This window comes from Amborella trichopoda, chromosome 10, assembly GCF_054954075.1.
Source record: "Amborella trichopoda isolate Santa Cruz 75 chromosome 10, AtrichopodaSantaCruz75HAP2 v2.0, whole genome shotgun sequence".
NCBI classification, from domain to species: Eukaryota; Viridiplantae; Streptophyta; class Magnoliopsida; order Amborellales; family Amborellaceae; genus Amborella; species Amborella trichopoda.
The window spans coordinates 10,771,489-10,787,210 of record NC_142345.1 but is presented as its reverse complement, the minus strand read 5'-3'; the positions used below and the strand labels follow the sequence as shown (position 1 = coordinate 10,787,210).

Sequence of the window (15,722 nt, the reverse complement as noted above, 5' to 3'; positions counted from 1 at the left end):
ATGTGCTCAGTAAGGCTCCTGTTCTAAATTCCTCTCTGTTAAATTCCGTCCCTCTCTGTTTTATTTCTCTGTTTTTTATTCCCCTATTTTCATGTAATATCTTTCTCTATTTTCATGTAATATCTTTCTTTTCTCTGAGTTATTTCCCTGTAAGCAGATGTGAATATTAATAAAGTATGCTAGTGTGATTTTCTATCTGCTTGATTAGTGTAAATTTATGTCTGCCTGTTATGCAATTTAAAATTTTATTCAATATTAAGATAGGCAACACTAGTTATGCCCAGTGGATAGTACTTGATATCTCAATAGTTTCGTTCATAGGAATCATATTATTCTGTCTAAATTATTATAGAATTTTACAATCATTAATACAGTACAACAGCTTGCTGTTTACATACCTGTTATAATTTCCAATTATAATCTTTCAAATAGACTTGAAAACTTGCAACATTAAATCCAATAAATAAAACGTCGTCAAAATAGACACAAATGACAGTGTTGTAGATCCTGGCGCAAAGTGGTATATATATATATATATATATCTTTTGCACTTATGTTCTTTTGGACCTCCACGGTTCTTCTCCATCTCTTCTCCCTCTCTTTTTATTATGCAAACTTTGTCTCTCTTGAAACATGAGTGTCTTCGTGCCTAATCATATTTCTGTTCTCTCTATGTATGTTTGTGTGTATTAGAATCTTGATAGTCATCTCATTTACTTCTCCCTTTTTGTTATACATCTCTCCCTCTTCTCTCTCTCCCCCCCCTTTTTGCAGACTTTCTCTTGTGACAGTCACATCTCCTTCTTCTCTCTCTTTGTTCTTTAAACTCTCTTTTTCCTCAATATACAAGTTCTTGGAAATCTTTCAATGAGATGCAATAGCAACATCAATTACAAAATTTCAATCTTTGTAACTTCAGTTCTGAACCCTCTGCAATACCATCAGAACTTGGACTGCAAATTTTTTATCAAAGACGAGAGATATCTGTTTACTAATTTCAATAAAAAATCCAATGGTGATACAATTTTGAAAATGCTTGTATGATGATGTTGTAGGTAGTCCAAATAATTAATGCACTCAAACTCTAGAGCACCTTTTGCCAATTTTCATTCACATAATTGTTGTTAAAGTGAAGTCAAGGTAGACTCTAACTCGACATGGCGGAATTTGTCATAGATTCGGTCGAGTCCTAAGAAATAATAATTGAATGTGCACGGGCAAGAATTTGCCGGTTTCCATAATTTTTACTGCGATCTCAACGGCCCGGCGAGTCTCAGCAACTCGGTGGAATCCAAGTTGAATGCACACAGGATCTTAAAATTGGTCTCAACTCTCAAGCATTTTTTTGGGGTGCGGTTTATATAGAGCCGAGGCTCTAAACAATCTAAGTAAAGTGCACCTTCAAAGAGTATTGAGAAATATGGTTTCAATACTAGAAATCTTTGTGATAGCCTTAAAATACATTTTTATCTCTAATTATAAAATTTCAAGTTTCAAAAATAGTATAAATCGAGCAAATATATGAAAACTTGAAAATCTTAAAATTTGACGGTTAAAACATGCATTACAAGATGGCACTATGTTTAAAATTTAAAATCTATTTTTTTTTCTCATGTCCATACATCTCGATGTCGAGATGATCAATTTGAAGATCTTTGATCATCAAAACGACTTCTTCTAGTGAAATTTTTGAGATGGCCTCTAATTTAATTATCTAGAGCCTCGGCTCTATATAAACTTTTTCCCTTTTTTCTCTCTCTCTTTTTGTTTGTCTCTCAACATGTGCGACATTTATGCTATTTCTACATAACGTTTACTTATTATGGTTTATGGATCAATCAGAGAAGTGGGCGCACTCTAAAATAGGGAGAATTAAGAGTTTTCTAATCAACCAAATGAGATGTTGCTTATCAAAAACCTTGAACAATTCATATAGAATCTTAGTCCAAAACTGAACAAAACATTTCACAACTCATCTCTTTTTAAATTCTCATAAAACCCATGACCGACAAATAGAAACCAAGAAAGTCCAAAAATCAACAGAAAAGTACATCCAAAATGGGATAGACTCGTAGCATGTTTTAGGATTTTAGAATAAAAACCCTAAGAAGGCTATATGCATTTTCATACATACACATATCTCATATTTGCCGACCTCAAATAATTAAAAAAAGGCTATAAGGATGAAGATCTTCTGAGCTCACGTGTATGTACAATACAACAAACTTGAGGAAGGCTGTAGACATTGGTGCACATATGGACATATTAACATTTCTAGCTAGGGAGAGAGAGGGTGTCTAGTAAATGAGATTTAGAGAGATAAAGGCACACAGGTAAGAGAGAGGTATGATCACCATGGTCTCTCTTCTTCCTTACCCATGTATCGGCAAATCGCAGCCGCTCCCCGTGGTTGGAAATGTAGGAATCCGGCCGTATAAACCCTAATTCCGTTCCCCACAGAAGAGACACGGAGACGAAAGGCTTGTCTTCCGGCACGATTCCGGCGACAATCTGAGTTTTCCGGAATCTGTACAACGGTCACGTGGCAAGTGTTCTCGAGTCTAGGCGTGGCATGCATGTGAGAGGGAATATCTATCATGAAGTCACCGTATTCATCAGTTTTGCCCCTTACCCGAAAGTGTCTACTCCTCTTTCCACCGTTCGTTTGGCATCGGACAGCCACAGTTGCTCCTGCACATGAAAACCCCACATTGATTATCCATAAAATATGAAATACCCCGAAAAAATGAAGAAAAAAGAAAAAAAAAAAATGGTTCAATGATGCTACCAAGATAGCTATTTTGGATACATTGTTGAATAAAAAGTTTCCAAGTATAATGGGTGGTTATTATTTTAATCTATTTTTTGCACTTCAAAAATATTAGTACGGATCCTTTGGAAAATTTAAAATTCTACTTTTTTCATGGAGGAATAATTAAATTAAAAATCAAATAACAAAAGCAAGATTTGAAATGAGGTCTTTTCAAAGAGTTTGCCCTTCCAAAATTTCATTTAGAGATGAATTTTGTACTTCTAAAACTTTGTCGGAGGATAATTTTGAGCACCAGAATAATCAGAATAGAATGGAAACTCGAATGCAAAGTGTCATTATTGATTTTTGGAGAAACTAAAAAAAAATATACTTTAAATTATGGATTAGTGGAAATAAATTTCAAATTCTCTAAAACCTCATCCATATCCTTTTTTTTTTTTTGGTGGGTAGACGAAAGTAGCTTTCACAATTGTCTTAGAACCGTGAAGGCATCACGGTCTATTGAAAACCATGAAGGCATCACGGTCTATTGAAAATTGTGATGGTCATAGCGGGTTGTAAGTCGAATGTAGTTTTGAAGCATCATGGCACTTAAAGAATGGTGATGGTTTAGTTCAAATTTAACCATTATTCTCTTACCTAAGCATCACAGCTTTTTAAGTGTCGTGATGCCTTAACAACCACCACAACTTTTCGTGTCATGATGTCTCTTAACGACCATCACGGCTATTTAAGGGTTGAATGCCTCAAAATCTTAAACAATATTAAACCACCCATGACCATCACGGTAGTGAGTCTACCGTGATGATTTCACGATTCTAATACTACCATAAAAGCTATTTTGGTAAAAAAAAAAAAACACGAAAAGTGAAGAAAAGGGGTATGGATGATCTTTTGAAAAATTTGGGGTTTGTTTCAAATAATCCAAAAATTAAAGTGTATTTTTTATAAATTTTTTGTTTTTTAAAATTTAAATATTTTTTTAAAATTTAAATATTTTTTTAAAATTCATGATTGTGGTAGTCAAAACTACAGATTTCCAGATGAATTTTTGGATGGATGCCATGTTAGCTAACTTACAAAAACCGCAGCCAAAAACAAATGGTGGTGTTTCAAAAAAAAAAAAAGTGTTTGGCGTAAATAGCACACAATATACACTAAATAAGACAAGAATACCCCATACACAGTATTTACCAAATTCCACGTATTTTAGTTTCCTTCAATATACCAAACACCCTATGGTTTTCTCAACACATAAAAAATATCACCTCTAGAATTCACAAGATATCTCGAAATTACATCTTTCGAAAAGAGAAACACTTATTTATCTTGTAAGTTACTTATTTGTATAACTGAAAAGCATTAATTAACCAATCCAAAAAGAAACACAAACAAGTGTTATTTAACACAAAGATAAACCAAAGAGATGGTTAAACCATGTTGAGATTGAAACCATGTTGAGATTGATTAGGCCAGTTAAGCTATATGCCTATATTAAACTCCGGAAGCCATTTCTCATGAGTTACCAGTTAAGCTATATGCCTATATTAAACTTTGGAAGCCATTTCTCATGAGTTACCATTTTATATATGCTATGAAATTTTGAAATATAAATCAAAGAAATGGCTTGCCAGTGAAACATCCCTAATCACCATGATCCATCTAGATAGGCTGTCATTTGGAAAATAAGAAAATTTTCAAGTTTGAAATTACAAGGTGGTTGGTATTGCCCATTAGACGTCAAATTGAATGACTTGGGGTAGGACACTGTTCGGAAAGAAAAATAAAATAAAATTGAACTTTGAGTCTAATTAATGACATATTCACAATCACCTGATTTGAAATCTGACAGATAAGAATAATTGTGACTTGTACTTAAAGTAAACGGCCTCTTTGTATAATTTCCCTTCAGAAAATTGACCGTATCACAATATTGGAGACAGGTATTTTACATGCCATGTAAGGATTTTGGCAGGCCTACATGACACAAAGGAGGGAGAGAGAGAGAGAGAGGAGGGATAAAAGGAAGGAATTTCCATTTGCACCCTTGATTTTCATGTTCTCACATACAATATAGATGAAAATGACAAGAAATTCTACTCATTTTTTCTGTGAAAAAAAAAAAAAGACCATTCCAATATGAAATATGAACAAACCACATAAGCTCCAAGATAATTTTCCTCTTTGAAATTTCGATTATTTGTGAATTAGTATGGATTTATCGTAAAATGAATTCTACGTTACTAATCAGAAAATAATGCAAATTAGCAATAAAAGCAAAGTTATTCCATAGCCGGTTTATTTCTAGTGAAATCTCATTTTATTGTATTTCTTTAGAATAAAGAAAAAGCAAATGATATGAAGGTGGCGAGAGACAGGCCCACACCTGACACGAACGGGCTTTTTCCGGTATCCCGGCATGCATCGCAGGTAACTGTGCCGGTAACCAGTACAGATGAGAGCTTCTCTATCCCATACCCTGCCGTTCGCACTACGTCGGAGCCGGCGAACAGCACAGACGATGCGTCGTCCTCGGAGTAGTCTGCACTTCGGATCGGCTGTGCGGAGGCGAGAAATAGGGCGGTAATCGCCAAAAAGGAGCCTCTACGGACGCTTCTCATAATGGTCGTTTGCTGTGATTTTCTCTGCCTAAAACACCAAGGTTTTCAAGGTTTGTGTTGGTTTTTCTGATAAAGCCTAGCTCTCTTTGTATGGACAACTTACGTTGAAGGATGCTATTACGTTGCTTTGATTATATAAAAAACAAATGTGGGCAAGAGCCCCTACAATTGTACTAAATGATGAAAGTACCCTTGTTTTGAAAATTTCCAGCAATCATTTTGCAAATGAAGTTTTTATCAGAGGTCAAATGACCTTTTGAAATTTCTAATAATCATTTTGCAAATGAAGTTACAAAAGGCAAATGACCCCTTTTTTTTTTTTTTCCTTTTTTTTTGAGCAAGTGAGTGGGGAGAAGGCCCCAACTCGAGTTTCATTATTAATGAAAGAAAAATATAGCTCATAGTTTTATAGCCTTGGAATAGGGAAATTGTGCCATGTTTGGAAAGGAGTTGGGGTCGTGGTGGTAATATCCCCATACCCAGTTACCACATCAAGATATCTATTCCTAACGCTGACATCCCTAATTAACACCTTCAAAATATCTTCCCCACTGAATTACCAAAAAGAATAAATCACCTTTGATTATTGCATTTATACAGGAGTTTTGTTTGGAAAATAAGAATCGGATGAATAACGAACCAATTTTATCTATAGATTTCTTTTTTTAATTGTTGCGTTCCTTTCCATTGTTGATTCAATTGGTCATTGACATCTTCATGAGTTAGAGAAGTTCATAGTATTAAAAACGCACATTATATGGAATTAAATATGTTGGAAATTTCTTATGAAATTTGGTAATTTATTACTTTTTTGCGAGGGCCTAGGGGATACTCCTATTGAGCATAATATACACTTATGGAAAATTGTTTGATGCGGCAGGGACCTCATTTCTATATTTGCCCGAGGTATAATGATGGATGCAAATAGATGGCCCATCTAAAAATAATTCAAACTAATAGTCTAAATGTTTTTTCAATAGAATTATTATTTTTATTATTCAAAATTTATTTACTTTTCATATTCATGATCTCCTTGATAGATATTAATGTCTTTAAAAATTAGGTCCAAAAATCCATCTTAAAAATAGATTTTTAAGAAGTGACTCATTTCTACATAGACTGCTAGAAATCGTGTCCTACACTTATTTCCTAAAGTACTATTTAGGAAGATTTTTTCGATTTTAAATTTTGTGTTCTACTTTCAAGCAGCATACGAAAATTTTCACAAAAGAAAGGGCTGAAGTTTGAGCTCCTAAACATTTAGATCTCACCATTCAGATATTGCATGGTCTTTGTTTGATTTCAAGATTTTATACATTTTGAGTGCATATATTTCTTTTCTTTTCTTGTTTTCGTTCGTCTCTTAGTTGAGAAGGTTATATCCCAAAAATTTGAAGTCCCAAAAAATTACTAATACTGTTAGTCAAAAGACTAAATGGCCATTGTGCTCTTGCACGATCACAATCTTTTTTTTCTTTTTTTTTTAATGAGCAAAATGATAAAATGAGGTTTTGGGATGTAAAGCTTGCAGCAATGGGGGTGATCAACAAACAATATTTTGGGCATTCCTGTAATTATTTGGAGAGTCAAGGGTGTTGTTAGGTGAAGGAATGTAGAAGGTCAAAACGTGGTGACCGTTGGTGGTTAGCCTACTCTTTCCCCTTAAACTCGTGACCAAACCCTGGTTAAAAACGATGTAGTGAGCGCCACGTGTCCTAATCGTGCAAGGCAAGAAAGACCATCCATCGAACGCATCAGATTAGTTTCTTGCGGATTGAGTGAAATCGAGACCGTCCATCTAGACACTAATAGTATAATATAAATTTGTCCAAGAGTCAAGCCTACCTCCTCTACAATATAACTGAAGATTTAGAAGAGGATGAAAACTAGTTGAGAATATTTTGATTCATGATTTTGGCAGAGCTCAAAATGAGTTTTGGTAAATCTGGTTGTTTGAATTTGGTCCCAGCTTTGGTGACATTTATGAAACTCTCACTTTTGTTCATCAGAAGTAGGAGTTGGGTCCACTAGTTGATATGAATCATGGCTGAAATTCAATGGTAATCCATATGTATGTGAAAGGATTTGTTGAAGAGTGGAAATTTGGGTCCTAACATTTTGAAAATTTTGGGTCTAGCATTTGAAAAAAATTGGGTTTTAATCCCATATACTCTATGGATTGAATTTCGTCCATTATTTGTACTCCTTCAATCAGAATATCCACTTGGGAGGACTTTTTCAATCTCAAATTTTCGGAGTCACTAAATAAATACAAGATGATTATTTTCAAAAGAAATAATTTGAAGTTTTAGTTTTTAAATACTTAGATCTCACTCTCTAAACATTAACGATCTGTGTTCAATCTTGAGACATTATTTTTTTCAAGCGGAGGATGCAAATTACAAATGTTTTTTTCATTTGGATTAGCCTATGGCTGGAAGATGTTACGTCCCCAAATGTGGGTCATAAAATTAATCCTAGATTGCTTTTTTTTCTAAAAAAATGGACAGTATACTCCCTCGGGGGTATAAAATCTTTGGGCTTCTAGAAAATGAAAGTATCACAATATTTCCCATTTTATTTAAAGGGAAAAGTTTATATAGAGCCGAGGCTCTAAACAATCAAATCTAAGCCTACATCAAACTTTTCACTAGAAGACGTTGTTTTGATACCCAAATATCTTCAAATTGATCATCTCGACATCAAGATGCATGGACATAAGAAAAAAATGGATTTCAAGTTGTGGAAATAGTGTATTTTGTAATGCATTTTTGTACCGTCAATTTTCAAGATTTTCAAGTTTTCATAGATCTGTGGATCCACACTATTTTTGAAGCTTTAAACTTTATAAATAAATATAAAAATATATTTTAAGGCTATTACAAAGATTTCCAGTATTGAGACTACATTTCTCGATATTATTTGAAGGTAGGCTCTAATTTGATTGTTTATAGCTTAGGCTCTATACAAACCACACCCTTATCATCTAAAGGCCTATCTATTAAAACTTTAAAAGAGATGGCAAGGACAAATGGAGGAATCGCGAAGCACTTGACATTTGGTTAGGATGTAGAGAAATTTACACTCATGTTCCCATGTAGGTACACCCTCCTAGAATTTTGGCTAATATAGGATCACCAGACGTCTTAGTTCTGAGCTGTAGAGACTGCATCAAGCCTTGAGAACCATAGCAAACTTAGACCTTACAGAATTGAACTAAAATGTTCAAAAAAACTAGTCTAAATAATAGTAGAGCTTAAGAACTTTTCAACAGTTTAAGAATCAACCGAATCTGACCTACCATTTAAAAGTTATAGCCTAAAGAAAATTGTTTCAAGAAATTATCAAAAGGTCCACCCAAGTGAATTTCCGCAGGATAGGCATCCCACTCCCGGTGATGCGCAGGCCCATGGGCTCAAGCATGTCATAATACCTCCTATAAGGCACGTTTTGGATCAGATAAGGTGTTCTTTTTTACAATTTTCCCCTTGTTAGATTGGGATAAGGTCATCTTTAGATTTTTTAACGATGTCCCTAGGCCTTGTCTATATAGACCCCTCAAAAAAAAAAGGAAAGGTTTCTATGCTTCTTCTACGTCATAGAAGTTCTATCCTCCCCCTTCCATCCAACCGTCCAATTTTGATCATGAGAGCCACTCACCGTTTAATCTTAGATTCAACTTCTCAAAGTATTTTATTTTTAGTTTATTTTATACAAATTGTATGAATATGAAATTTGGTGCGTGCCATCTTCTCTTTGAGGCACACCTATAAAAAAATATTAAAAATAATTTTTTGATAAAATATAATGACCAAAATACCCCTTAAAACTTTCAGAGGTATATTGGTCATTTTATTTTATTGAAATTTTTTTTATACATTTTTCACTAGTGCGAGTTTAATAGAGAAATTGACGTCCAAATTTTGGTGTCAAAATAATTTATAGAAAAAAATTAAAAACAAAATAGTGTAGAGACAATTTCCAACAAATCAACCTCTTAAAAGAAGAGCACTTAAGCAAGCAGAACGTAGCAAAAGGCGGTCTACTGCGAACCTGAAACTTCGAATTTCGGTTTTCCTAAGGAAAGTTCTCTACTTTTCTCTATTTTGATTCATTATTTCCCTATTTTCTAATTTATTTCCTTAGCTTAGAAACTTTTAGTTAGAGTTTTAGCTTGTAGAGATCTATTAAGTGTGAAATTTACTGTTGGACTGCCAGTCTATCCAGAAAGGATCATATCTATCAGATTTGCATCAATTTTGAATCTATAATTCGATCAACTCCATATTTTCTACCGATCCATCAATTTTAACTTATTTTACATGAATTTGAGTTAATCTCATCAAAGACCTTTGCAGATTTGCGAGTAAACAACCCATAAGTATATGTTATTACAAGAATCTCTTTAATTTATTTTTTACTATGTATGTGTCCTTCTTTTTTATTTTTTCTCAACATGTCCCCACTTCATAACTTAAAAAGTTACAAAAGTGAGGAGGTCTCAAATGAGAGCACTTTAGACCTTCTAGTGCACTTAAGCATGCCAGTGAGTGCAAGGGACTCTAGGTGGAATGTTTGTTATTGCTCAAAAAACATCCGTACCGTATTAAATTATGATAATTATGTATATGTCCAAAATTTGGGGAATTCATGGAGTTCCACTCAGCATTTTTGAATTTACCACTCAGTCCGATATTTCCAATATCTAATGCGTTTATTTTTTGGAAAATTGTTTCATGCAATGGGGACCGCCTTTCTACATTGGCAGTCCATGAGGTATAAAATATCCATATTAAAGATAGATGAAAATAGGTGGTCTATATAAAAATAATTGAAACTGACCATTCAAATGTTTTTTTACTATAATTATTATTTTTTATTTTTTTTAAAAAAAAATTTCATATTCATTATCTCATTGGAAACTATAGAAATATGCACTTGTTTTTTGGTACAATATTTTCCTTTTTTTTATGTGTGTCCATATTAAGAAGGTGGTTCATTACATATATTACTTTCTTTAGTAATACATAGCTTTGTAACTCTATAAATTGGGGCTCACTGATAAAATATAATGTAGCACTAATCTTGTATAAGTTCCAAATAACAAGTACTGTTGTATTTAATTATTTATTTTATGATATGTGATGATTAAATAAATGTTCTATTTCTCAATCGATATCAATTTTATTTCTCAATCGATATTAAATTGATGTTATTTTACCGATTGGAAGACTAGTTTTTTGTGAGAGAGAAGATGCTCATAATCGATATTTTATTGTAGTATACCAATTGGATGATAAATTCTGCAGTGAGAGAGTAAAATCTATTTCTAATTGATGTTTATAATATCATACCAATTAGAAAGGCATATCGGTAATTTGATATTGTGGTTTTGTACAGGTCTTGTGCATCTCAAGAACTCAATAATTGTATTATGATCTGGTTGTATCTTAAGAATGTACTCGTCGTTTGCACTTTTCAATTTTACCGGGACGAAAGCATTTAACACTTTGACAAAAACGAGAGCTCCCCTATTTTGGTCTCAATTATTTGGTGAAACCCCATACAACCAAGAGGAACTTGTTAGGGGCGAGAGCCCCAGGGTCTTCTCCTCTAACCACATGAGCTCAAACAGCAACCGGCTCAGACCATATCGCGGAATGTTCATGTCCAAGAGGATGGAAGCCGGTTAGAGAAGAGTTTGGCATTAGCCTCAGAGAATCTAGCGTCCCAAGAGGGGGACAAAAGAAAACATTCCAGTTTAGAGATAGGAGGGTTGTCAGTGTTTGACCAGGTAAAGGTCACTAGACAATTGAAGATCAATTAATTTATTGTTCAGTATAACAGAACTGAAGGCCCTCATGCAAGAGGTGAGCCAAACTGGACTCATGTGATCAGATCAACCAGGGGAGACCATAAGCATCATTGATCCTACCAAGTTCATTCCAAAATTTCCCCCCTTTTGCTGGTTGATTGGGCCAATACACATTAAACAAAACCCATTGGAACCCCAAAGAAGTTTAATTATAAAACACCCAAGACCCATTGGAACCCCAAAGAAGGTTACATATAAAACACCCCAGCTACCGATGCGCCAAGTACGAACTCTTATCCTCTTAGGGGGATCCCACAAAATTCAAATCCCCCGAGCCTGCTGATGTGCCAAAAATCTATACTTTACACATATCACTTACCAAAGTTCGGAAAGTGGATCTTGATCCCCTACAACAAAAGGGACATTTGGCTTGAACTTCTTCACCAGATAAAAAAAAACTCTCTTCTTACCCTCGTAGTATCCGAGAAAGTATATTCCTGAGGAAGTATAACATGTGCTTTCATTAGTGATCAGCCAATTAGCACCAGTCAAAGGTTCAATTACTGTTAAGTTACTTTGCAAAGGCTCCCTTTTCCCTTGCTTTTTCGTTTGATCACTCTCTCACACATCCATAAACCCCCAATATGAAGGTCTTCAACATTTATTTTTCTGGCATGCATCAATATAGAATGTGAAAACATCTTCAAAGCGAACAACAAAAGGCACCCATCAAAGCGACTTAGTCTCTTGGGGGTACGTTTTGTTGAGATTAGATACAAGGAGGGTACTTGGAACATAAAGCCATTATTGTGAGTTTATCATGATATTGACATGGCTGATATCAAGTGCCCACTACTGGCATCAAATCTAACATCGATTTACAGAAAACTAAACTATGTACTTTTTTAGCAATTAAGTGAAATGTTGAAAAAAAAAAAACATTAGGTTGCTGAAACTAGAGTTAAAGGTGGGGTGAAGGGCCATAGTATTAAAGAGAAATCATTTTAAAACCTTCTACATAAGCTACCCAAAGCAAAATACAGTAAGACCTGAGTTTGGGTTTTGATTCTAATATTCCGGTTTTTGTAGTCTGAGATTCACAAGGGAATAAGTAGATCAAGAGACAAGGTTCACCACATTGGAAAAGAGGTCACAAAATCCTGTCCAGTTTCTACAGGCTTACCTGTCTCATCATCATAATGGACTTGAAGTTTCGGAAACATCCATATAAAAATCATTGGTCAGAAACATCCATCACCACCCAATCAATAAACCAACTGTAAGCCAGACTCGTGACTTGGTTCATGTCCTATTTTTTTTCTATTTTGGAGATAGTTGCAAAATTTGGGAAAAAACATGAACACCATCTCATATTTTTCCCCAATCAATGAGTCAATGAATCAATTTCAAGGCAAATTGATACTTGGTTTTCCCTAATGTATGATAGAAATCCCATAATATCTTATTTTAATTACAAAACCCAATGTACTCATACTTGTATGTAAAAGGAGGCCTCAAATCCCAGAAGTTTGTTGATGAAACATCCTTCAAACTCATTAAAAATTTACGTGTCTGCATATTAAAAAACAGCACTGACGTGTGGTGGATATCACAAAGGTCCCTAGGTGGTATTTGAAACTACTGGCTACGAAATGCAAGAAATGGGCCAGGTCAGCGCATTACACCCCGCTTAGAAATCATTCAACTATATGCACCCATAAACAAATTATGCACATAAATAGACAAGTTCAAAGTCAAAAGGGAGAGAACTAAAAAAAATAGGTAATTCAAAGTGTCAACAACAAAAAAACTTCACATAATCTTTATGGTTCTTAATAGCTGTATCCAAAATCGTGTCCACAATGAAATTGAAGAGTGATCTTATTGAATTGAAGAGTGATCTTTTCCATAAGTCATTTCCACATATTCTATAATAGTCAGATGACCGTTGTTGTGCTAAATCGGTTGAAATTGTGTCCACAATGAACTTGAAGAGTAATTTTTCCACTAAGGCATTTCGGCAATTCCACAATAATTAGATACCCATTGTTGTGACTGAATCTGCTGAAATTGTGACTTTTCTATTAAGGCATTTATGCATATTCCACAATACTCAGATGCCCTAACTGAATCGGCTGGAATTGTATCCACAATCAACTTGAAGAGTGATATCTTCCAGTAAGTCATTGTCGTGTATTCCACAATACAGAAATGCCCGTTAATTTAGATGTTCAGGATTTATAAAGTAAATAAAATGTATAAATAAGTTTAAATGTATACAAAAGCCTACAAATAAAATAAAGTAAATAACATGTATACATAAGTCTAGAAGCTTAATTTAGATGTTTAGGATTACAAGTACATCATGTACCTGAAGCCAGAGGAATAACATCCATTTAGTTGATCCGCTAACAGCTCAACACGCGATAAAAACTTTGATGAAAGAAGATAAGTGGCATGCAAGGTTTAAATGGTTTTGAACTTCTTATACCATTTTATTTTTGTGACAAGTTAGAAAAGTTCGGGTGCCTTGAAAATGGAGGAATTCATGGGTTTAACAAATTATTCATTGTAAACAGGAGCACATATGCATATCTTTGAGGACAATATTAGAAGTTGCATAGTGAATAATTAAACATATAGACTTGATGATTTGGGAAAATGTCAACCGGTAATCACCCAAGCTATTTTGTAAAACTCGGGTGAATTTTAGGAACTCAATAGCGACTTTGTAGTCAATGATGAGCACAATTACATCCCAAAAACACAGGATAAATACGTACAGAAATTCCTTCATATATATTCTACACTTTAGAAGTTAAGAGATCAATGCATGGAACAAATCTAACTCCTTGTGTAAAGCATATAAAAAATCATTGGGTTTCAAAGAGTAGCAAGCTCGGCAGCCCTTTTGCAAAACTCAGGGACAGCTTCACTGAATTTGTAAGTGTCGATGCCAATTTTTGTTTTCGTCATTCTTTAAATATATAGTGGCTTGTTGATGTTATGAATTTTGTGTGTTGAATGTATTTCTGAAATTTATTAGAAAATAGAATGTCTATTTTGCAGTAAAGTACCATGATTAACATCATCCTGGAGAATAGGTCTTCTAATTAGGTTTTAAACTTCGGATAGTACACACAAAATGATGTCTCATACAAAAATACAATCCAAATGACTGAAATACTCTTAAGAGTATAAAAATAAAAACGCCCCTCATAATACATACAAAAACAACATAACCAAATATAAGAAAAATTTCCAAAAACCAAATAGTTTCTTGCCTATATAAGAGAAATTTACATAGTACATTATCTGGGAACGATAAAGAATAGATAGTACGGATAAAGAACATATAATATTTTTATAGATAAAAGAGAAATTTATATACTATCTGGGATAAAAAACTATATAGTACACGGATAACGATAACATTTCATGGATAAAGAAAAGTAACAGATACGTTTTTACATACTAATGTTCGGTGTCTCCAAGAAGTCCAATGTTCGTTTCTCCAAGAAGTCAAATGCATAAAGAAAAGTAACTGATAGGTTCTTGTATACCTGTTCGATTTCTGCAACAATAAAATTCAAAGATGAAATCAATAAATGAGAATAAAACAACTCTTCGCTGCTCCATTACCATGAAGTCCTTTTCATTTAGATTGCTATCAAAAAATCAGTTAAAACCTAAAATGTCTATAAAAAATGAAGACCGAATATTTTTTTTGAAATGTTAATCAAATTTTATTACTCAACAAAATTACAACCAAGCTATCTTTAACCCTTTTTCTTCCCCATATTCACTTCCATGAAAATTTCATTTAAAAAAAAAAAAAAAAAAACCTCGTCTCCTATCTCCCTCCTCTTGCTTCTCTCTCGAAATCTATCTAAAATAATTTTTCAAACTTCCTTATCAAAAATAATTTTCGAACTTTCAAAAGTGTATCTCTCACCTCTCTCTCCTTGTTTCTCCCTCCCAAAATTTTTTTCTAAACTTTCAAAGTATAGGAACCGTTGAGGTAAAAAATCTCCCATATTGCGGCTCGGGTATGGGAGGGAACGATATTCACCTTCTCTATACAAAACGAAACATGGTTAGGCAAACACATGGGGCACAAGAAATCTAGGAGCTTCGGACGGTACCTTCATGATATCGATCTATCTATTGTACATTAAGCGAAAAAAGGACTCGTACTATTTTTATGATATGTATCTCTCTCCTTATTTCTTCTGTTTTTAAAAAAGAATTCAATTGGCAAAACGACGGTTCTCTCTTTTCAAAAGTTTCGAAGCCAAAAGTTTCATTCTCTCTCCTTAAATTAAACATCAAACCTAATTTCTTTCTTAGCTCATTTCTTTCTCCTCTCAAACATCCATCTCCTGAAATCTCTCTCTCCTTATATCTCTTTCTTTATCTCTCCTTAAATCTCTTTCCTACTCCTCCTTTCTCTACCTTTGGAGGCTTCCTTTTTCTCTCCACACATCCTCTCTCTTTTTTCTATCTCAAAGCT

At 34.0% G+C, this 15,722-nt stretch overlaps 1 protein-coding gene and 1 long non-coding RNA gene across 2 annotated transcripts; both read right to left on the bottom strand.

Moving 5' to 3' along the window:
• Positions 1 to 1,906: 1,906 nt before the first annotated feature.
• Positions 1,907 to 5,538, bottom strand: LOC18446093 (uncharacterized). The gene is made up of 2 exons (XM_006856234.4): positions 5,160 to 5,538; positions 1,907 to 2,691 (listed from the first exon to the last, which is right to left on the bottom strand). The coding sequence occupies exons 1-2, from the start codon at positions 5,392 to 5,394 to the stop codon at positions 2,351 to 2,353; spliced, it is 576 nt and encodes a 191-aa protein (XP_006856296.1). The 5' UTR covers positions 5,395 to 5,538; the 3' UTR covers positions 1,907 to 2,350.
• A 7,452-nt stretch (positions 5,539 to 12,990) lies between these two features.
• LOC148780053 (uncharacterized) lies at positions 12,991 to 14,791 on the bottom strand. The gene is made up of 2 exons (XR_016042476.1): positions 14,685 to 14,791; positions 12,991 to 13,381 (listed from the first exon to the last, which is right to left on the bottom strand). It is a non-coding gene; the product is annotated as an uncharacterized LOC148780053 (long non-coding RNA).
• Positions 14,792 to 15,722: the final 931 nt, after the last annotated feature.